Source organism: Ambystoma mexicanum, chromosome 1q, assembly GCF_040938575.1.
Source record: "Ambystoma mexicanum isolate Mex_15411 chromosome 1q, UKY_AmexF1_1, whole genome shotgun sequence".
NCBI classification, from domain to species: domain Eukaryota; kingdom Metazoa; phylum Chordata; class Amphibia; order Caudata; family Ambystomatidae; genus Ambystoma; species Ambystoma mexicanum.
In genome coordinates this window covers 995370360-995394903 of record NC_090922.1, presented here as the reverse complement: position 1 = coordinate 995394903, position 24544 = coordinate 995370360, and the positions used below count along the sequence as shown (strand labels likewise).

The 24544-nt window shown below is 45.3% G+C and overlaps 1 protein-coding gene across 8 annotated transcripts in view; it reads right to left on the bottom strand.

The window, feature by feature from the left end:
* Window positions 1-8549: 8549 nt before the first annotated feature.
* FUBP1 (far upstream element binding protein 1) overlaps window positions 8550-24544 on the bottom strand; it is a 59380-nt gene continuing 43385 nt past the window's right edge. For 4 of the 8 annotated variants that reach the window (XM_069641653.1, XM_069641649.1, XM_069641651.1 and 1 more), the window contains 2 exons: window positions 9463-9650; window positions 8550-9219 (listed from right to left, as the gene is read on the bottom strand). In XM_069641653.1, coding sequence (XP_069497754.1) covers window positions 9469-9650 — 182 coding nt within the window. In that variant the 3' untranslated portion in view covers window positions 8550-9219; window positions 9463-9468. The remainder of the gene's footprint in view (window positions 9220-9462; window positions 9651-24544) is intronic. The other 4 variants (XM_069641652.1, XM_069641648.1, XM_069641650.1 and 1 more) reach the window with 2 other exon arrangements.

Sequence of the window (24544 nt, the reverse complement as noted above, 5' to 3'; positions counted from 1 at the left end):
GACAGGGAAAGTGACGAAGACCAAAGAAGAAAGCGGGAGGAAAGGGAAAGGCAATCTCAGACTTTACAGAAATGTCCACCCCAACCCCACTCTCCCTACTGTGTAGGCCGGCTGGATCAACGTCCATCCAAGGTCCGTGGAGGTTTCAGCCAAGATCCAGACAGCAGTCGAGACCTGCAGCACAATCTTGGGGAACTGTTTGTCTTGAGCCACATCTAGATCGATGACACCTAATACCAGCAAGTGGTTTCCAAGCACGGGATTCGAACCTGTGCTGTGCTGCATTGTCTTGCTTCTATGATAAACGTGCTGCCACTGAGCTATCCTTCCTCCCCATTAGAAGCGTCAGCCTAGATTCACAACTATCCACTCAAAATTGTAGGGTCAACGTAAGAAAACGTAATCTTGCAGGACATGCAACACTTAAATCCAGATGCTCAGGAAGCACAGGTCCCAATAGCTTGTGGGGGGGAGGGGAGAAATGCAGCCAATGCATGCAGTTACATGTCAGCCCACACAACTGGCAGTTAAGATGGGGCACTTTCACCAGGTAGGTCCCAGACAGGAATTTACACACATGCTGCCCACATTTTAAAATGACAGCATTCACACTTAAGTGACATTCTTGGCAATCAAAGTCACATTAAATAGCCAACAATGATTTCTCACAATTTATTAGTTTTTAATTTTTCTTTAAACAGTTCTACCATGCTCAGGGTTGGGAGAATTGCACATTTGTAAAGGTATGCAAGTGTTTACAAATATTGACAAGAGACCGGGTGCTGCTAGACACATTTTTGAAATGTAACATTTTCAAATCATTATCTTCGTTCTGGTTTTGGCCTTTTACCCATAATCCTCGCCACCATGCATCTTCAATGAAGGAACCTTTTGTATTTAAGAGCTAGGACTTTTGAAGCATGCACAGAATCAACTTTGAGAAAGACATGGGAAGCTATTACGCTCCAACGGATGATCAGTCAAAAGTCAGCTGGAGAGTGCCAGTAGAGGGCAGGTTAAGTGAGGATTGGTATATAAGCATCCATTTACCGCCATTAAGGTTCAAGACAGCTCTAGCCAACAGCCCCAGCAGTTGCACAGTGAACATTTTCAGATTTGGACATTCACCCCGGTTCTACCATGGTTAGGACATACTTACCAACGCCAGGATCTACTGCCATTTAAGCGGTGTCTGAATATGATCGGGTACACCATATTGTGGTGTAACTAAAGAAGTGTACTTGCGTCTTCGTAAGATACAAACCATCCATCTGTCCACAATGCACGTCACATGTACTGGTCCAGGTTGTATACAGCCCAACATACCCCTAACATAAATAAACTCTTGCAGCAGAACACTCAGTAGCTTATTCTGCAGCCCCGTTTCAAAGCATCGTCAGAGGATATTATTTCATGCACGCAAGCAGGTTCGATTTTTGGAAGGACTCTGGATTAAGGACAGAGCTGGAACAGAACTGGGTCCCATAACAAACAATCGTAACGGCGTCCCTTTATAACGCATCCGGCACAATATGAAGAACACTGTCAGAAGAGGCACAGACGATGGATGTTCAAGTCCAGAACGCATTGGCCACTACCTCATCCCTTCAGTTGTGTTAAAAAATGAATAATCGATAAAAAGGATGCGCAAACATTTAAACAAATTCTTTGCATTCACTTGCTTCTTCACGATTGTTGAATTTGTCAAAACGTTTATTTGGCTTGTTTATGTAGTAGAGTCTGTATATTTGGTGCGGTTCACCAGAATTATTACTCATCAGGGGTATATTGGGATCATGCAAACACACGTAACCGTGCCAAGTTATTCAAAACATTTTACAAATCTATCCATCTGGCTTGGTAATCCCACCATTCAGCAGATACCATGTAAAAAAAAAAGGAACAGGTTAATCAACAATCCAGTTCGATATCACTCATGCCTCCCGACTGGTGGCATTTCAACCATGATTGAATCTTCTTCCCACCCTCTCTCCAGCACCACGTTTGCTCAATTGCTGCAGTTGTGTAAATATGTCGTTTTAGCCAGTCCGAGGTACACATGTGCACATAATTACACACCCAGTATAGTGCTAGTTTGAAACATGTCACCTCACCCCTGCTTTCAAGTACTGGTTCTCAATGGAGCAACAAGCACTCTGAAATACCCGAGCTGTCTGGATGCCAGTCCAAGGCACAAGAGATTCTTAGGAATGAATCATCCAAAATATGTTCAAGAAAGCCTTTTTCTCAAGAGGGCGCTACCAGCCATTAATCCAGGGTCCAAAATGGGTGGGAGCCATTTCGCTCCTGCTTCTAGTGTTGGAGAGCCTGGTTAGCTTGAATGAACTGCTACAAGGAGCTACTTTCATCTCTTAGGGCCACCAACATGTGACTAACGGAGTATTTTATAATGTTAAAGAATTAGTACACATTTAAAACAATGTGCACATGGTTTGTTTAACATGTCTGCGGAGTGCTTTGTAATCTGCTGATTCCCCAGCAGTAGCTGCCTGCCTACCAGGTAATGCCAACAACCAGAAGCTGGTTTTAGCCCCTATGTGAATCTTAATGTCGAACCCTGTAACCCCACGACTCACTAGCCACACAACAGTCAACCAGAAAGGAGCATCCTTTGTGCGCAGGAAGACAAACTACTTGTGTTTTTGTCCACTTTATAGAACTTCATTTTAGACACCCAACATCGTCTAGTCGTTAAAAAAAGAAGCGGTAGCGCATCCACAATGGATGTAGCTATCCTTTGTTCCCTCCTAGCGTGGACGACAACATCCATATGTGGTGTAGCCCTTACAAATTTTTTTTGCAGTGCCTTTTTGGAAGCTAGCTTGGTTTTGCACTATAGCAATCTCATACATAAAAGGCACAAATCAAGCCACATGTTTTAAGCTGGCACTCCCTCCCCACCCCCCAGAATTTCAACTTATAGCACATCATCCAACCAATTCTCCTTAATATCTATGGGGGGGGAGGGGTCCTATTGAAGAGCAAGTGGACTTACTAAGGTGCTCATTTGTAATCAAAGCATTGGTCAGTTTATTAAAAGGTTATTCATAAGCCACACAAGAAAGGACAGGTTTTAAATTCATGTGCACATTTCAATTACTGGTTAGGCGCGCAGCCATGTGCACACTAACCAACATCCAAGGCATTGAGCATATGCAAAGACATTCCTGATCTCCGGCTTGATGGGAGGTTGGATTCCATTTTTCAGGGTTAAGGTAATCTCAGAGGTAGGACCCATTTGTAGCAGATTCTGTGCCATTTACAGGTGTTGCAGAGAACAGTCTTACACAACTCACCTAAAGCCTGCATTTCTTTGATCTTTAAGATGAAAGTAGGCATGGTAATGCAAGGTTCACTTTATAGTGCACGCATCCATGAATTGACAATTCTTACCTTCGAGGAACCGTCTTGCAATCTTAGTGTCCTACATTAACGAGGCCTAGTCATATTTTAAATGCCACATTTGTTTTAATAAGAGAGCTGGGTGGATTGTGTATTAAGCTTGCTTGCAATATGATGCTGCAGTTAGAGCAGACTCAAACGTTTGAACCAATAAATGACAAATTTGAATGTGTCCTGGTCATTTTACAGCAAACAAAAGATCTGTTTTCAATAGACTTCTTGATTATTAGTTTAGACGTTCACAAGGGTGTTATGTTCATGCTGGAAGCACTTGGGGCAATGACCAACCTTTTTATGCCGGACTAGTAACTTTAAATCTGAAAACCTGACTCCTGCATTTTTTTTAAGTTACTTGCGTTTCACTGTTGTGCAAATAAGTTTTCCACTTTCTAATAACATGCATTATACAAATAAATGGCACGAACCGCTGAAGGGTGGAGTGTTTGGATCAGGACATACATGCGTAGAGAATATACTACAGCCGCAAATGCAATAGCTTGCCAAACAGCAGCAACTAAAACTAATGAAACAAATAACCATGGTAATACTTTCAAACAAGTTCTGATGAGACAAAAAAAACACTGCTTCCGGCATTAATTAGTTAACATTTATTGAGCTGTAGCATTTAAGTACAAAATTATACAGAAGTACTTCATTATTAAATGTTTTAAACCATTGCATGTTCTAATCCACACTTTAAAGGATTTAATGGTTACCTTAAATCCAAGGGGTCACTATGCCATCACAGTAGCCTCTTAAAAGCCAATCTTCGGGCGGTGGCTGTAGAAAATACTTTGCTGGGCAAGAACGCAAATGTATCTCATATGCAAACAGTGAAGCGCGTATGTGTGCAATATACAAATTTCACATCAGAACCGTTTCTGTGGCATCTAACATTTCAGCAATCTAGTTTACATTTTATACAAATGGTGCCTTGATATTCAATTTATGTGCTTCAAGTCCGTGTATAAAGAAACACCTCCCTAGAAAAGGGAACATGTTCATTTGACATTTGTTGGAAATAAAGACGGTAATTTAGGTGCAAATGGCTATAGAAAGGGAGTAAACTGACGTTTTGAGGAGCACAGGTTTAGTAAGCATTTGAAATGCCATGGCCAAAGACATTTATACCATCATGTTTCGCTGCTAGGTCCTTAAAAGTAAAATCGGGAGAATTTTAGAAACGTATACTTGTGCAAATCTTATTTATACAAAATGTATTCAAGCCTGAATATTTCCAAATAAGATTTCCAGTTAATAGTTTTATCCATGACTGTAGAGTTCTTTTAAGTGCATTCAATTTAGGGTTAGGACCAAATCACTAAAAGCTTGCACTATCAAAAATTAACATTAATCTTGAAAGTTAACTATTGTTTTCAACTGTACTAAGCTAGAATGGCTTACACTCCAGGTTTATCAATATGCAAGTAAAGCACATGAATGTAGAAATGAACGCCATAGTGGAAGAGACTGCTCACTCAAGGCTCACTGGCAGCAAGCAAGTGAAAAGTATAGATTGGTTATGCATGTTTAAGGGTTATCTGGACAAACGCAATAGTAGGTGGCTCATTTCAGCTTTAATGCCTTTCACAGATGTGTGCATCAAGTCAACATCTATGACTCAACTGTGGTAACTTGCAAGTGTTGCACCGCAGCCGGTCAAGACTGAAATATTATTAAATGATAGGTACTCTGCACAGCCATCCACTCACCAATGAGCAGATCCATAAAACTGGCATTTGCCTGCATGTAAAATGGTACTTTATTCAAAACAATTACATAGTAAGATCAGTGCCTTGGACTGCGTTAGCAGGCAGCGTCAAGCAATCTGGCAACCGAATGGCACGCTACATGATAACTTTCAGCACATTGCCAAAGACTAAATATTTATACCTAGAAAGATTTTAGATGGTTACGTTGAAACCGCTCCATGTAGAAAAAGACATCTTGAAGCAGCCATGATGATCTGAATTAAAAGAGTGCCTAGAAAGAAACCCTCTGCAGGATTGCAAAAGGAAGTCTCAACTCTGGTGAGCAAATGCCAGCAGTTCAGCATGATTTTTAGTAATTCCGTAGGGAAATAAATGCCAAAGCATGCTAGGTGGAGATCGTTGAGCCAATTTATTATATATGCATAAAATGTGAAACACCACTAGTGAACAGGATTGCAACAACCATATTGATTGCAAAATTTATATATCACACAATACACATTCCACCTCAAATCTTGCTCACAGTTCGAAGATTTCCTGCTGGGAAACCCACTCTTGTACACAAGCATTTATCCCCAGACCTTTATATCAGGTAAAGATTAAAAAACGAAGGAAAAAAAAAAACAAAAAACACAAACATCTCTCATGATCAGTTATAAAAAAAATGGACTATTAATATTTCACAAAGATGCTAGTTTCCCGAGACGTACTCATGTTGTTGATGACTACCACCATGCTTTACTTCCCTTTCAAAAATTGGAGTTCTATTTACACAAAAATAACAACTTTCGAAAAATGCCATCAAAGTCAGCATGTGGTTCAGCATTTTCAAAAGAGCGCAAAGATTAGTTTTGAGTGCTGGGCATGAACAAGCTACAAGAGTGCAACATTAGCACATTTATATTCCAATAAATGTATCAGTAAGCATGTCCATTCAGACCAATGCAGATACTTTACAACATGCTCACATTAATTTTCAGTAAGGTTAGGCTGCAAAGAAAACTCTTGTACTCTTTGAAAAAAGCTGACGCTCGGATGCCATACCATAATAAACACCCGCCCACCCCCAAAACAAAATCCGAAACACTAATGCTCAACTGAACACCGTCAAAAACATCCCCCAATGTCAACGTATTGTACAGGAAAGCCCACTTCAAAAGCAATTTGAAAATAATCAAATGCACAAGTCAAATTCTATACTGCAAAAATAAAAATGCTACTGAGACATTGCCTCCAACTAAGTAAAAAAACAATTTCCCAACTTCTGTAAAAACACAGTAAATAAAGCCATCAACTTCATGACTATCAGATTATGAAACAAATATGGTCAAGTGAAAAGCACTTATGAAGAGTGATCAGACAGGAAAATGACACCCTACAGTATATGAAATACATTTCATAATTATGCTTTGCTGGTTTTACCTTCTACATGGAGCCCTTCTATGGTCCATGCTCATCGGCTCACCAATGGCATACACTGAAAGGATTCCTCCTTATGGGCAGTAACTACCTCAGGACCTGATTCTATGAGCTATGATTTGGTGCTTGCAGCATCTTCAGCACTGTGTGTGAAAATGAAGGCAGGAGTTTTGATTTTTTTAAAGAAATTAACAGGAATAAACAGGAATGTAGCAAAACGGATAAGCACATCATAAATTTAAGCATTAATAGAACCAATGTCACTCGGTTCCCAAACTAATACATTTTTAATGGCGTTAAAGGCAGCTACAATAACATTCGAGACATCTTGCACTAGCAGAAAAGTCAAATTATTCCGATAACGGTTATAACAGTTTAACTTCTTTTCAGATTGCATGTTCATTTAAAAAGATAAGCTTTATATCAAAATGATCAGCTGTCTCAATGAAGAAACTAGCATGCATTATTTTATTACTCAAATTTCACTATTGTTTTTAGAAGGTTGATATTTGTAGCTCCATGACTTGCTAAGCTATTTTAGAAGCGAATTAGTTAGAAGCATTAACAGTATTCCTTTATATGTAAATACTGCAGTCAACAATAATTTGCAAATCAAGTACAAAAAAACTAAGCATTTATCCTGAAATTTAATTGACGTTTTGATAACTTGCACTTTTTTGTACCAAGTCAAAATAATGCACATGTAGGTTAAGCAACAGATTGTCTTAGTGTACACAACCACAGATTTCACAGGTACAACATTAATGTACAGAAAAATGTACATGTACACTTCCTTGGGTTGTGCTTACCTGTTGCTTTTTGCAGCAGAACCTAAGGCGGAAGGTCTGGAAAGGAACTGAAGTATACATATTTTGCAGTACTTGCAATTAATGATTTACACAGCCGACAGCCTCCAATAAACCGACATTAACTGTTCTCGGTTTTAATTCCGTGTGCCCACTAGTCTATTTGTATGACAAATGCAATCTGAATTTATAGCAGCTGCCTTTTTTTCCGGAGGGAAACCATGACCCTAGTCTGCCACTATTAATCACGCATTAAAATTGTCAATTTGACCCCTTTAAGACGCAACAACCAGCACAAATCTAAAAACCAATCAAAACGAACAACTTGCACATAGAATCTATGTTCAGCCTACTTAAAATTTTACAAAGCACAAGAGCAACCCAAATATGAAAATGTCTACATTACGCAATATTTACATGTCTCGATGTCGGCAACACAACAAACCACTTCTGCATCTAACCAAATCTGGCATTTCAGAAGACGAGCACATTTGCTGAAAAACAAGCCTTGCAACTCATGAGAACCAACTAAACAATGCTACATGACTTTTGACAAACATTTTATGAGCCATTTCTAAATGTTCACAAATACTTACCTATACATTTAGCACGCGAAACCTAGTTTACACAGTATTATACATAACCGTTTCCTACAGGCACTGGATTCCAACAATTCACACAGGGTATGGCAAATTAACATTGACAAAAATAGTTTGTCAATCTGACGTACTTACAGTGCAATGCTCCTTGAAGGAACACAGCCAAGGTTGCAACACAGCACATGCCTCCTCACCTACTGAGCTATTCCTATACTGGCTGGATCAAACCTGCACTTCAACAGACAATGTATTTTCATTTAATATAACGGATGCAAAACGCTAGTAAATATGCAAATAGCATAAACAAACCCGATAACTTTAGAATAAACACAAATCAAGCTAAAAAAAAAAAAGGTAAATAAGCAAACTACCAACCCAGCAGTCCCACAATGTTGCAATACCGATTACCAAAAATTATGTTTGCTTTAAGATGTATAAGGGATCAAGGGAGGAAGCGGCAGGAAAGAGGGGTTGGGATAAAAGTTAGGATTGGGACCAATTAGGAAGACGTATGCACTAAAGTGTCAAGCCTATTAAAAATGTTAAGCTTAAAAATGAAATCTTAAAAGTAAATATGAAAACCACAAAAGTGTTAGAAAAAACAGTTTTACTGGGCTGATACAGTGGTAATGCATAAAAAAAGTCATTTATACAAGGAGGGGTGTGAAAGGTTATGCAAAAGTAACCACCTCACATGAAATTTTAAATCACGAAAAATAATTACAATTACTGGCACTGGACAGGCTAAATATATAAAAATAAAGCGTATGGTTTATCTACATTGTATTTTTGCAGAACAGGCTTTTAAAAAAAATGCAACATCGGAGCGGAAATCTTTGCAAACATTCAAATTTACAACCAATCGATGTTCACCAATTCCTTTTGAATACTCACATCCAACTTACCGACACAGGAGGTTTCATATTATTTATTGTAAAGCACAAAACAGGCATTTTTAAAAGTGATAAAGTATACATTGAAAAGTACATTTGTATCACAAAGCATTGACCACATAATAGTTGCAAATACATTTGCTGGAATGTGTACATCTACACTAATACTAAAAACAAACCATTTTTGCATTTCTACACAGAAATATCACCTCCTATCAGTAGTGATAGATATTTGTACATTTTCAAAACACTTTGAAACCAAAACAAAATAAGATCTTCATCAAGGCGTCTGCATCCATACATTTAACAAAGGTATTTCCCCACACAATGAAGCAAATACTGTATTGTCCACTTCTTATAATTGGCCCTGTGCAGAAGAGATACATAAGAAATACACAAAAAGTTAAACCTCCAAACGCAAGCTAACTCAGGAGAGAATCCTGGAAGAAAAACACTGGTCAACAAAAATCAATGAGCCTACTGAAAGTCACAACCATATCAAATGGGGGGAAAAAAAAACATTGCACGCTAATAAATACCATTTAACCCCCCCAATCAAAAACAAACCAGATTTGCAAAAATAAGTAGGTAAAAAAGTGGATCAACTTACAAATAGTTATACCTGCTGGGCCGGAGGATGCTGTGGCATGCCTTGTGGACTCGTCTGTGCATAATATGCGGCCTGTTGCCTGTAGTACTCTGCCCATGCTGCACTGTAGTCTGGTTGCGCACCAGGAGGGGCAGGAGCGGGGGCTGGTGCGGGGGCGGGAGCAGGAACAGGGACTGGAACAACTTGGCCTAAAGAGCAAGTTGAAAAATGTACAATATAATACTTTTTACAACACTACACACCCATGCCCTTCCCCCAGAGCTTACAGAAAATTGGTGGCATCGTTAGTAAATATATAATTGTGTTCCGAACGTGAAAGCCATGTTACAACCACTAAGCAAGAAGCCAATAGAAGTCTCCACCAAAATGCAAGCATGCATTTTATGTAGCAACTACTTTCTAAAGATACATTGTCCCAAGTCTTGGCTAGAATAGGTAGTCCACTAAATCTGGATTGCCCGTTTGAGACTTGCCCTCGCCATAGTGTTGGGCCGCAATGCCAAATCTACTCGAACTTTTAAATCTAGAGGACTTCGAATTTGACATCACAGCAGTGTTTGGACTCATAGGTTTAGTTTTAAAGCTTTGGAGGACGAAATCATGAAACAAAATGGAGCACAATATATGGAAACGTTTTATGCCAGTAGTAAAGTAATTCCGTTCCCTGCTTAGTCAGACCGATAGTACTACAGAATAAAAAATGCCCATGTGAGACATGCCCTGCAATTATTAGCAGAGATAACTCACAAACTACTATTCAGTAAGCTGCACATTAAGATCAGTGCAGTAGTTATTTGTGGCAAGCACAGGGTTTTATCCACAAAAGTGGATATGCAGCGACAATTGGTGAATCCCACAAAAGGGTTGAAAAAAGTCACAGGTGCATAAAGCTTAGTATGATCCTGCGCTGTCAGTTTGTAACAAAAACTGAAGGCATGTGAGAAAGACAGTTAAGAGCCTCTAGGAAATTTAAGCCAGTCGTAGATGGAAATCCCTCAGGACACCAAGCTCGTAAATTTCCACCATTAACGCTAAAAATTGAAGGTTAAGTGACTGAGTCGGTCAGAGGTGGGCGAGCCCAGGCTCCAACAGGGGCTCCAGCCGCACCCACCTTTCAAGACCGGTACCCACAGATTCCATGGCTGCCCAGCGCCGCAGGGGCAAAATGGAAAGAAATGTCAATTTTATTTCTTCACATTTCACCATTTCTTTCCAAATGCCATGGGAGCCACAGATTATGGGCTCGGCCCGTGGTGGACTCCTAGAGCCAGGCCCCACCCAGCACTACCCATGAAATCCCTGGCTCCCCCAAATTTAGGTCAGTCATTTCTGTGCTCCTGCATTCCTGCTGCTAGCTTCAAACACTGCTGCTTGCAGAACACTCCAGCAAAAGCTAGCATAAAAGTCATGCATCTAATACATCCTTCATTGCCAGCTTTCATACATTCCCATGCTGTTGAATATTCGGTCGTCATGGTAGGGATCCTCGGTACATTACAACAGTGTCAACCAGATTCCAAGATGGCCGCCAATATGAGAGCACTGTATCTACGCTCTCCCGAATCTCAGGACCAAAAAGAATGAATAGCTGAGCCGAAAACACCATTTCGGAAAGTAGAGATGCAGCATCGACGTGGGACGCCCCTTGAAATAGTCAGCCTTGCGGTAGCTGGCCAGCGTATGAGGGCGCTGGAGCGAAGACAAGTCACCCAGAGACGCCGAAGTGCAGAGCTACCCGGCGGTGCAGAAGCAGGCAGGAAAGAGGCGAAGAGACTGCAAAGTGCAATCAACGTCGGTGCGGGCAGAAGAAAAGAGCGAGTCCTCCAGCGTTTACTCTCCCCGGACCGGCTCAGCCAGTGAAGACCTTGCGGCAAGCAGGGGAAAGTGAAAAGATCCAGCAAGCAAAAGACACGCTGCGAGGGAGGAACCACCACAGAGTCCAATCAGGGGGACGAGGTACACTGGACCTGCTTCAGGAGCCCAGACAGGAGTAGATCGCATCCCGATGGATCAAGCGTTCCGGACCCACAGAAGACCGCACACGGAGCAACGGAAGCTGGGCATGGTCCCAGGCCAGACTAGCCCCCCCCCACCTCCAAATACTGTGTCAACGTTGGAGGCACTCAGTGGCTTTATGGGGGGGGGAAGGGTGTGGGGGGGTCTTACCACTTCCCCCAGATATGAGCACACCCCCCCCCAGCACATCCCTGGAACAGGGCACTCGCTGAAAGTTACAAGCAGCAACGATGTTAATCAGAACCCCAAAGAAGGGTTGTGAAGGCCAGTGCCTCTACAGGAGTGCAAAGGAAGCACACTGGCAAAGAATGCAACTCAGCAAGGGAAAAGGTAGCAGGTACCAGACGGCAACTCCCCACTGGGGACCAGGAAAAGGAGCCACCAACTCCCTTAAAGGGGACCAGGAAGCCCCACGAGAGCAACCTTCAGAATACGAGGGGTAAAAAAAGCCAAGTAGCCCAACAGAACCAGGACCAAATGGGCCGTGGGGGACAGGAACCACAACAAGACCAGGATCAAACAGTAACTCAGTCACTTAAGCAGTAGATCTGGCAGAGGCCTTGCAAGATATAAAACTAGATGTAACAAAAGATTGAAGAGTGGACACGAATGAGAAAGCAATCCAAGAACTGACAGAAGACTATGAGGACAGACACTGATTGAAGAACTGACAAATGCGACCCACAACCTTGAGCTGCAGGCTTAAGACTTATAAAATAGATCCAGGAGATCGAACATTCGACTCAAGTGCCTTCCTGAGAAGGCCCTAGACAAAGATCTTGAGGGATTGGCCAAAAGCATCTTCACAGATATCCTGGACGCAGAGGATCTGCCAGAAGTGAGAATTGCCAGTCCATAGAGTGGGTCCCTGTAGGACAGACCTGGGGCAAGACGAAGCGACATCCAGGGAGGCCTGCGCGACCACACAACAAAGTAAAAGATCTTGCAGAAGTCTAGGAAGATGAAAAAATATCCTACAATGGTGCCGACATTCACTTTCAGGACCTTGCCCAGAAAACCAACAAAGGAAACGAATGGCCCCAGTCCTGATGGTGCTCCGAGACAAAGATAGGTTACTGTTGGACCTTCCCGTTTGGTATTCGACTGGCAAGGGAAGCATCGGATAGCGTCCTATGAAGGGGCAAGAATTGTAGGACTTGAAGAGTAACATCAGACCCCAAGGGACCCTCCTGGCAAAAGCCCAAAGCAACCTCAAGAGCTGGGAGACCTAAAAAGAAATCAAGAAGGGGGGAGGGGGATAGCAACCTCAATTGAAAGGCCCTGCATAAGGAAAACAGCAGGAGAGGGACAACTGCAAAGGACACCTAACGAAAGAGACCAAGGTACACGGGCCTACCTAGAGTGCATGCCTGGGGAGGGCGAACAATAGGGTCTACACTGAAGGTTCTGGGGGTAGGGGGGTTGGCATCTGGAATGGGTGAACCTGCAGAGGTACAAGCTGTGGGCAGTAAGGGGCTCAATCCTCAAGAGGGCAATCCAAGGGGGGCTGGTTGAGCTTGCCAAGTGGAGGGAGTGGCAGGGGGGTGCAGAGATCCAGACTAGATCCTACGAGGGCAACGCATACAGGAACGCCCTTAATGCAGAGTGTGTTTACCCATTATCTTATCTCCCTGAACGTTAACGGGTTAAATTCCCTGGTGAAAAGGAGTAAAATTAAAAAGGTATTTACGGAGGGAAGGCCCAGACATACCTTACAAGAGCCCCATGCACAGACCTGCGATAGGGACAGAATAAGCCAGGGCTTCCATAAAATATGAGAATGCATTACTTACCGTAAAAGCATTTCTGATGGTTGTATCTGCTTAGATTCACATGCTGTGCATAGGTCCGACATCCAGTGGTCACTGCGGAGTATTGCATTTTGTTTTTCGTAGTCGAAAAGGGGACGTCGACTAGGCGTGTCTGAAACACTATCCCTATAGTGACGTGCGTTGTACCCACAATCCCTCACGCGTCGAGGTCCCTCCGTTTGTATTTTTTCTGCCCTGAGGGAGCCTTCTAGACGTGAGTGAGTACAGAAAGAGAGAGAGATATATAAAGGAAGTCTATGTTCCTTCCATCCGAGCGGGGAGGAAGGGTGGGCGCATGTGAATCTAAGCAGATACAACCATCAGAAATGCTTTTACGGTAAGTAATGCATTCTCTTCTGATGTTTGTTAATCTGCTTAGAATCACATGCTGTGCATAGACTAGCGAGCAGTACCCGGAGTTGGCGGTGGGTTATGAGAAGGAACAGTAGAGAAAAGGTGTCGTAATACTGCCTGTCCCACCTGGGAGTCAGATCTAGAGTGTGTATCTAGACAGTAGTGTTTTGTAAAGGTGTGCACAGAACTCCAGGTAGCCGCTTTGCAGATGGACTCAAGGGGAACATTTGCAATGAATGCTATGGATGCCCCCGTGCCTCGAGTAGAGTGTGCTCTTGGCTTAAAGGGTAGTTCTCTCTTAGCAAGAGTATAGCAGAGAGTGATGCATTGAACAATCCATCTAGAAATAGTGGATTTTGAAACCGCATCTCCTTCTCTTCCTGCTGCCACCGAGACGAAGAACTGATTAGTCTTCCTCAATGGTCTGGTTCTTTCCATGTAGAACATGACCGCCCTGCGTACATCAAGTGTGTGCAGAGTCCTTTCTCCCAAATTGGACGGATTTTGAAAGAACGTTGGTAGTTCTATAGACTGGTTTACGTGGAATTTAGAAATAAATTTCGGAGCAAACCTAGGGTGAGTGCGTAGAACCACTTTATCTTTGTGAACTGTAACAAAGGGGTCTAGAATAGAAAGAGCCTGAAGTTCACTTACTCTCCTGATGGAGGTGATAGCTATTAAAAAAGCAGTCTTAAGAGTAAGATGTTTAAGGGATGCTTTGTGCATGGGTTCGAATGGAGAGCCCATGAGTCTGGTAAGTACCACATTAAGGTCCCATCCGGGAGCAGGGTCAGCTATCGGGGGGTGTATTCTTTTTACTCCCTCCATGAATGCCTTTATAACTGGGATCCTCCACCACGACACTTTGAGTTGGGAGGTGGTGTATGCAGAAAGTGCCGCTAGGTGGACTTTAATGGAGTTAAACACTAGGCCTGAATCCAAGAGATGGGTCAGGTATAGTACCACATGTGTGGGAGAGCAGTCAATAGGGTTGATGCTTTTACTCCTGCACCAGATGACAAATCTCTTCCACTTGCTAGAATAGCAGTGGCGAGTGTTCGGTTTTCTGGCTTCCCTGAGGATGTCCATGCATCTTTGCGGGAGTTGTAGATGTCCGAACTCTATGACCTCAGGAGCCAAGCTGCTAAATTCATGTTCTGGGGGCATGGGTGCAGAGTCCTGCCCTTGTTCTGAGATAGCATGTTGTACGGGCAGGGGAGTTTTACTGGGGGAGATAGAGACATCTCCATCAAGTGAGCGAACCATGGCTGTCGGGCCCACATTGGGGCCACCAGTATCATGGTCACTTGTTCCTGGTGCATCTTGTGCACTACCTTGTTGAGAAGGGGAGTCGGGGGAAAAGCGTAAACAAATTTCCCTGACCATTGCATCGATAGACCGTTCCCCTTGGATTGGTTCTGGGGGTACCTGGAGGCGTAACTTAGGCATTGAGAGTTCTCCAGGGTTGCGAACAGGTCTATTTCTGGGAATCCCCATTGTGTGAAGACGTCGAAGACGATGTCTTCGTGCAGACGCCATTCGTACTCTTCGGGCAGGGGGAAATCTCTGCTGAGTCTGTCTGCCAGCAGATTGAGTTCCCCGGGTACATGTAGTGATAGTAGGAACATGTCCTGTTTGAGAGCCCACTTCCATATATTCTGGGCCAGTTTGGACAAGCCTGGAGAGTGGGTGCCCCCCTGCTTGTTGATGTAGTACATGGCTGTAGTGCTGTCCGTAAGGACCATTACTGTCTTGCCTTGTAGGTGTTCTTGGAAGGCTTTTAGCGCCTTGAATACCGCTAGTAGCTCCAGTAGATTGATGTGTTTGGATGCTACGTTCGGAGTCCACACTCCGTGAGCCGTCTGATGGGATAGGTGAGCACCCCATCCTGTGAGGGATGCGTCTGTGGTTAGAGTGGCTTCCGCCGCGGGTGTGGCAAAGGGTTTTCCTTTTTCCATGTTCCCCTTTGTCCACCACTGTAGCGAGAGAACCAAGGCCTGCGAGACCACCACTAGATCGTCCCATTGTCCGCTGGCCTGACACCACTGGCTGTTGAGCCACTCTTGCATTGGGCGCATGCGCAGGCGCGCGTGAGGTACCAAATAAATACACGACGCCATCATTCCTAGCAAGCGCATTGCTTTGCGTACCGTCACCTCTCGGCCGGTCACATATTGGGGGATCTGAAACAGCATGTTTTGGACCCTCTCTTTGGAGGGGAAGACGAGGCCGTCCCTTGTTTGAATTAGAGCCCCTAGGAATTGTTTGATTTGACTGGGGTCTAGACTGGACTTCTTTTCGTTGATGGAGAAGCCCAGTTGGAACAAAAGGTCTACCGTCTTTTGGGTATTGGAGAAACATGTTTCGTAGGAGTCCCCTGTTATGAGCCAGTCGTCGAGGTAAGGGTAAACTGGGATGGACAACCTGCGCAGGTGGGCCGCAGCCACTGCCAGTACCTTTGTGAATACCCTTGGTGCTGAAGCTATACCGAAGGGTAGCACCTTGAACTGGTAGTGTTTGCCCTCTATCATGAACCTTAGGTATTTTCTGTGTGCTGGCAACATTGAAATATGAAAGTATGCATCTTTCATGTCCAATGTTGTCATGTAATCTCCCTGTGAAAGCAGCGGGATCACCTCCTGTAAGGTCACCATACGAAACTTTTGGGGTTTGATAAACTTGTTCGCTGGGCGCAGATCTAATACAGGGCGCATGGTTAGATCCTTTTTGGGTACAAGGAAGTACACTGAATAAATACCTTCCGTTACCTGAGATAGAGGCACGACCTCTATGGCTCCTTTTTCCAGCAGTTGTTGTACTTCTTGAAGAAGGATGGCAAGATGTTCCGGCGTCAACCGCCGTCCCCTCAGGGGTCTGTAGGATGGGGAACTGTTGAATTCGATACAGTATCCGTGGGCTACGGTGGAAAGTACCCAACGGTCTGACGTTATCTCCTCCCATGCAGGAAGAAAGGATGTTATCCGGCCCCCGACCGGTGTTGCATGGGAGGGGACGCGAATCTTCGCGTCACTTGGAGTTGTTGGGGGCTTGGGAGCCTCTGGGGGTGGATCCCCGACCTCTCCCTTTGCCCCGGCGTTGGCCTCTTTGGCTGTACTGCCCACTATTGGCTTGGTAATTGGTGGCAGGGTATTGCTGATGCTGACCTTGTTGTTGTTGCCGTTGGCCACGAAAAAAGCGCTTGTTGCCATAGCCGCGTCTGGTAGTGGGCTTAGAGATCTGGTCAAGAGTCTTGATAGTGTCGAACTCTTTTTTGGCCATCTCTAGGGCTTCATCTACCGCTTTTCCGAAGAGGTTGGCGTCCTCGACAGGTTTATTTATTAAAGACGCCTGTGTCTCCGGTTTAAAGCCTGAGTTGCGCAGCCATACATGGCGCTTTAGGAGTATTCCTTGTACTAGGGAACGTCCTGCTGTTTCTGCCGCGTCCAGAGAGTTTTTTACAATGCTCTGGTTAACTTGTGTTCCTTCGCCAATAGTCGACAGTAGGCGTGTACGTAAAGGCTCCGGTGCTTCCTCTGCGTCTTTGCGCAGTTTGGCCCACTGCGCGTCTGCGTAGCTCGCAAGCAAGGAATTGTTGTTGGCAATTCTTGCTGAGAAGGCAGCCGAGGAAGTAACTCTTTTTGCAAGGGCATATAGCCTCTTGCCCTCCTTGTCAGGGGGTGCCTCACTGGTGGAAAGTGGTACCCCTGCCCTCTTTCTAGTATTAGATACAGCTAGGGAGTCCGGTATGGAATGTCCCCTAATGTAGAGCGGGTCTGAGGGTGAAGGAGCGAAAAGTTTCTCAATCCGTGGATTGACCCCTCTGATCAATGCGGGAGTGGACAGCGACGGGGTGATCCTCCTTTTAACTGAGGCGAGGAGTGGAATGGTCTGGCTGACCGGGGGTTTTTCTTTAATGACTCTTTCTACAAAGTCTAATTCTGGAGAGGGTTCTCCCGTGTCCAGTTCGAAATGCGCTGCTGCTCTGCGCAACAGTGCATTGAAAGTAGGCTGATCGTCAATTGGAGACGTGTTCCTAACTGGAGAATTATCCGGAGGAGTTAGATTTAGGGCATCAGTGTCGGAACACACTGATGGTGATTGCCAGGGGTGCGAAGGTCCTTCTCCTGGGCTAATCCCGAAGCCTTCTTCTATAATGTTTGTTCTGTCTTCTAGACATTCCTCCTGGTTCTGTCCTTCGTTGTCCATGAAATCATCTTCTTCCTCGAAGTATTGTTCCTCCCCAGTGAGGTCATATACATCTTGGAAGTCTGAGGCTGTGTCCAGCAGGGGATCGACCAGCCTCGGTTTTTTGGCTCTGGGGTCGTCTTGAGGCCCTTCTCTAGTTCTTCTGAGAGTTAGAGGGGCTTGGGTACTCATAAACTTTTCCATCCTCTCCATAGAGAGGTGGAGTCTTTCCATAGTTTCATGGGGTACCCCAGAGCGGTCTAGCGGGGGAAAACTCGAGTTGTCTACCTCGAAATGGCTCGACCTCTCCCAAAGCATCGAGGAAAGTGTCCCGTCGCCCTCCTCAAAACCCTCAGGTGTGTCGGGAGACTCCCTGACTGAAGGGGGTAGTCCCTGCTTTCCTTCGGGTGTTTTTGGCGTATCCTTTGATCTATGCGTAACGCTCGACGAAATCTTCGGCGTACGCTTTTGGGCGTCGGCTACAACGATCCTGGCTAAGCTATCGGCGACATTCTTGTCGGCGGAAGCTTGAGTTTTCGACGCTATGGGTATCGAGCGCTGTACGGCGGTCTGCGCCTTCTGTTGATGCGCACCGGCCGATGGTTTGGTGGTGGCGCCCTTGTTTGCCTAAAGCCCAGTCGCAGGTCGCGGCTGCGGTTGCAAGAGGGGCTTCGAACCCGAACGGTCCGAGGAGGCCGCCGGTGGAACCTGCGTCTCCTTGGGCGCCGAAGCTCTCTTCGACTTAGACGAAGAAGAGCCATGGGTTGTGTGCTTACCTTTATGTGAATCTTTGTGTGCGTCAGTGTCGCCGGGGTGTTCATCCCCATAAGCAGGGCGTGAGCCGAGCCCGTCGGGGCCGGGGACAGACGACGAAGCGCGTAAGCGCTCCTTAGAGGGGGTTTCGACTTCCGTGGCGGAGGTCGTGTCATCGCGTTCCTCGTCACTGTCGGTGGTAGCAGCGGCGGGTGAACCTTCGGCCTTCGACATCGCGTAGGCCGCCCACCTTTTAACCCTACGGTCTTTTAGAGTTTTAGGCTTCAGAAGCCGACAAGCCGCGCACCCTTCCTCTTTGTGATCGAGGGGCAAGCAGCGGTTACACCGTGAGTGCTTGTCCTTCCAAGTGAATTTGCCTTTACAAAGTGGGCAAAACCTAAATGGTGTCCTCTCCATAGCAGAGGCAATAAATCGCGATAAACACCCCCAGGGAAAGGAAGGGGAAAGGGAAAGGCATTCTCAGAAAGACCCAGAGATGTCCCACGACCCCACTCTCCCTACTGTATGTGGCCAGCGAGGCCAGGCCACGTGTTCGGCAGCGCCGAAGATTTCCTCCGCTCGACCCTCCGTCGACGATTTTGCTCGGCGGAGAACAGCTACACTGCGTCGAGGGAGTGCTGTATTAATCTTCGTAGAAGAAACGACCAAAGGTCGAGGGTTGCAATGTCTCTCGAGGAGCTCCGCGTGAAGGCGACCAGAAGCTGGGCGGAAAAAAACAATCTGAGGGACCTCGACGCGTGAGGGATTGTGGGTACAACGCACGTCACTATAGGGATAGTGTTTCAGACACGCCTAGTCGACGTCCCCTTTTCGACTACGAAAAACAAAATGCAATACTCCGCAGTGACCACTGGATGTCGGACCTATGCACAGCATGTGATTCTAAGCAGATTAACAAACATCAGAAATCAATCTACTCACAAGAGGAAGGGGGGGGGGGGGAGGGGAATAGCCCTTTGGAACAACCTGGACCTTACAGTTAGAGACTGACCAATAGGGATCCATGGGGAGATATGTAGCCTTGAAACCTCCCTCACTGCCTTGCGCAAGGGACTTAAGACCAAGCTGTTCAACTAGGCACTTCCGTCAGGCAGTACCCCATGTAACCTCATTAACGCACAACTCCCCATCTTGTTAAATTGTCTGTACCACTGTCTTTAGCTTAGGTACGTACAGGGATAACCGTGTGGTACAAAGTAATCTTGCTTGCATCTTCTGTAACAGCGCCACAATACTTCAGGGCTGATGCGCGCTTTGTAAATTCAAATATAAATAAATACTACCCCATAGCAAGTCTCCATATCCACCTCAGAATGTAATAGTTCCTTTGATACCATACCTGGTAACTCAAATTCAGTAGAGTTCGGGGGGGGGGGGGGGGGGGGGGGGCAAATCACCCCATCCATGGAAGAGGTGAAGATAGTCCCAATTCCAAATGTGGTCAAAGACTGGCTCATACAGGCCGATCAGCAATCCGTCTGGAGCCCCTACTGTCTGCAGTTCGATCTAACAGGGAAATGGCAGGGGTACCATTTGGGGGAAGGGACCATAAAATAGTAACATTGTCCGCGAAGACTGAGGTCTCCCTTGAAGCCATGGACAGAGAAGCAACAATTCGGGACAGTCGCATGACTAACAAACGCCCACCAATTCTGAAATCCTGAACCTGACGATATCAAGAAAAGTAGAAGGTAAGCTGATGGGGTCCCCCGTATATTTGGGTCGAGAAGGCTACAACATTTAGGAGTTAAATTGACTTAAATCAACGTAGGAGCTTTTACCAATTACCGCCTCTTCAAGATCTGTCATTCCGGAAGGTACACTAGGTAGTACTACTGAGACTATGGCTCTAACCTTTTACCCAGCTGTGACATCACTCCTAGGAGGGACAAAAATATGCAAGGAGGGACACAGAACCTATAGCTTTACCCTCCGTTTCACTATGGGGTGCTAGGCCCATCACTTCCCAATCAGATCATAGTGCCTCTACCCAATGGCCACACCCCAGGGTGTGCATTTCCAAAGAGCTCCTCCAATGTAACAGCCTAACTGACCTTTGCTCCGAGTGACTTATTGGTTGACTGACATACGCCCGTCTAGAGGGAACATGGTGTCTCAGATGTACAACATAACCCAGTTGCACGGCTGCAGCTGGCAAAGTCAGACAACGCCTGTCAAGTTTACCGTCAATGGGAGAGGGCGGACCAAGCTTCACAAACCACACCAGGGGGGGTGACCATCCAGTATCCACGGGGAAATACACCTGCTACTAATGAAAAGGCAAAAACTCCCACGGTCGACATTAAGGGTCAAGTCCAGGAAATTCTTCCATCAATCCGGTACTTTATCCTAAACCCTGCCAAATCCCTGCTAAACAAAAACGTAGTGGTGAACGCCAAATTCAAGCAGGTGACCTCCCGCAGCTTGCACATAAGGTGGTCACAAATGCCTAAAATCAATAACAAAATTCCTTGATCCATAACAAAAGGCTTTAGTACTCATGTTATCAACAATGAGAAGGAAGAGTCTAGAGAAGCGTTACGATATAAGGTGCTTGCATGGTTACAACAAACAGGGCCTGGAGTTGTCAGACCTGATAATTTTATGTATGATTGACCTAGTGATTGGTGTACGCAAAAAAAGTGACTGTCCTAGTGGGTTGTGGGTTCAGCACTTCATATCAGATCGTGTAAATCTCTCCCCAGAGGAAGTTCAAACTGTAAACTGATACTTTGATGTCCCCGCTCGATCAGGCACCGCCATATGTTTGCAGTGACTATTATCATTGTTTCTTGGCGATTGTGCTGGTTTTTAGATACTGTATCCTGCTTTCTCTTTTAGGTTCCATATTATTTTGTGTTATATGTGCCATCATGCCTCTGGGTTCATTGTGCGCGATATAATTGTAATAAAGTGAGGTCAAGCTTGCCCGGTTGGCCTCTGGTTTGCCTTCACTTTGTACCCATCTCCCACGGCATATGTAGCTGTGTTCAGACTGGCAGCAATGACTACCTGTACCCATCTCCCACGGCATATGTAGCTGTGTTCAGACTGGCAGCAATGACTACCTGATCTCACCAAGTGATATCTAGATTGAAAAGACCTGTACTGACACCTCTGCTCCAAGTGCTCAACGTCCTGGCTATGTAGCCTGGAAAAAAAAAAAAATGATTCACCTGAAAGACACTGAAAATGTCTTCTCTGCAGCTCAAAACCTCATGGCTGAAGCTCGTAGCCTTCAATGAGCGGTTTGACCTTCATTACCCATAAACCTTTATATTCTATTATCAAAGGCCACCCGTAGCATGGTCTGAAGGAGCTCCACCTTTTGATAAGTTTAAGGCTTCTTGTTTATAGACGGCAGAAATTCAAGAAGGACCCAATTTTATACCACAGATCTGGTTCATCAGGAAAGGAAAGCCAGAAAATGTCACTATCAAGTTGTCTGCCTTGCCTGTCTGCATAGTCTGCAGAGTTATGTACAGTCAACCCTCGCCTTCTCTCCTCCCCACCCCCCAACACACCCTCCGATTGGAGCCTGTGTTGGGTCATGTGACCTATGTAGAGGGCTCCAAGGCGCTTATATCTGGATTTCAGCTCGCTCCCAGCTGAGAATCGGATCACCACCATTTCTCAAGGCCCCAGGCCATGTGAGACCACAGATACCCTTGCTGCCTGATCTCTACCCATCCCCCCTCCTCACGGCCCACCATGATTGGAGCCTGCATCAGGTCACGTGACCCATACTAGAACTCCACCTCCCCAGGGCAGCCAGCAATGGGGCCCCTCCATCACCTGTTTGCCATGGGTGCCCCTGACATGCCACAAACCCAGTCGGCTGCAAAAACCAGGTATCTTCCAACGGTTCATCTGTACAGTAGGCTAGTATGACTCTAGCTACCACTTTTGCATCAGTCATAGTATTATGACTGTTGTACCACTATTTTCATCTATTACGACAGTAGGCCAGTGTTTTGAATCTAGCCACTGATTGGCATCTTTTTCCACAGGGATGGTGCCATGGGCCTATATTTTGTGTCTCGCTGTATTATGAATTCAGCTACTGTTTTGTAATACCGTGCTTCTTTCTCCACAGGAATAGTGCGGTAGGCTGGTATTTTGTATCAAGATACTGCTTTACATCATTTTCAACAGTGATTGTGCTTTGGGACTGCATTTTGGTCTGGGTGCATCTTGAATCTAGCTACTGCTTTATGCCACAACCCTATCTTTTCCCACAGGGAGTGCGCTGTAGGGTTGCATTTCGAACCCTACAAGGTCCCCTGGTACATATAGCACTCCACCTCATTCGAGCAAAGCAGCATGCCGCCCGGGGCACGGCAACTAACCCATATGCATCTTCAGCAATTCACTACTTAATGTTTGATTTGATATATTGAAGCGCTTTACACCAAGGTACATTACCTCTGCCACCAGAATATAGCCGAGTCCCACAACAAAAATTCAATCCAGCTGGGCAAGTCTCCTTGACTCGCCTATTCTCCGGAGAGTCTTACCAAAGCACCCATCCACTAGTGTTGGGACGGAGGGATGGTTGTCCCAATCCCCCCTCCCCACCCACGGTGCTTTTGGATGAGATTGAGGCCTGGAAGTGTGCAGAAGGGACTCTGAGGGGATTGGGGAAAGGGTGGCAGCGGCAAGGAATATAAAGCAGGGAGGAAGGGAGAGGTTTTTGTTCCAACGAACATGGGGACCACAAACGCCACCTTACACAGTAGCAGCCATATTGGAATCTAGGCACAACATTGTGCCGCAGCCCCGAGCCACAGAAATTAAGCATATGCCACCGACCTTTCCTGTCCAGCTCCAAGTAAGAGCCCAAAACCCCCAGGACACCCAGCATTCCAAAATACCAGCCAGACCACCAACAAACTGTTAAACCATCAATCGATCAGAAAAGATCAGTTGCGTGATTTATGGCGCCTGGCTGGCTAAAAAGGGTGGGGGGGGGGGGGAGGGTGGGGGAGAGGAGAGGAGAAATCTTGTTGGTCTTTGAAATCTTTGAGCTGCAAGCTTTTCCAATCAAACTTAAGCTACATGGGATAGATTCCTTTATGGTACTTTAACCAAAGAACTTGAAGCAATTTTGAATCCATCAACACATCTCGAATTGGGATAACTTCTTACCAAGCAAGGATAACCAGATCTGACGCATATGGTGTGGCAGTAGCCACTGAATTGGACAAGCAAGTATAGCCCTATGGAATTGAAAACAGTGCAAGGAAAACATGTTGATTGAAAAAGCGTGCAGCCCAAATGCACAACAGATGAGTTGCCTTGGACAACCGAAGGTCGAAACACGCGGCTTGTTTGACATCACAATTAAAACACTTAATTTATTGAAGAAATCATCATTCTTTGATAAGCAACAAAGCATATGAATGTTTATGTTACAGCCCAATTTGTCAGCATTATCTTAAATTCTACGGGTATTATGTAACATGTTGTTCGTACTGATTTCAGCAGTGCTGGTCTGTGGCAGCAGAGTCTTTTGCTGGCGCATTTCTATTTTTGTGGAAATCTCCTTGCAAGAGGTGTGCTTTTTCAATAGTGGGTTACATTTTTTCTGGCTTGAGCGTTCAAGGGCTTTTCTACTCTAGCCAGATCTCCATGGGTCGCTAGCCAGAACTTAATTATCCCTCCCCATCTTCGTGCTGGCTATAATGCAGACGCATTCTGAAAAACCTCCATTTCTCAGACTACTCCAAGGGCAGTCAAACCAATGGCATTGGGCACTATACAAATACCAAAACAAACAGTGTGAGGTGTAGTCCAACATATCTAGAGAGCCACAGATTGTAGACCCTTGCCTTAAACACTTAGTATTATCAGATCTAGATTGTTTTGGGCCGGGGCAGTGAATGGGATCCTCATGGACACTAAGCCAGCTTCCAAATGACCATAATGGCTGGACCCATTTT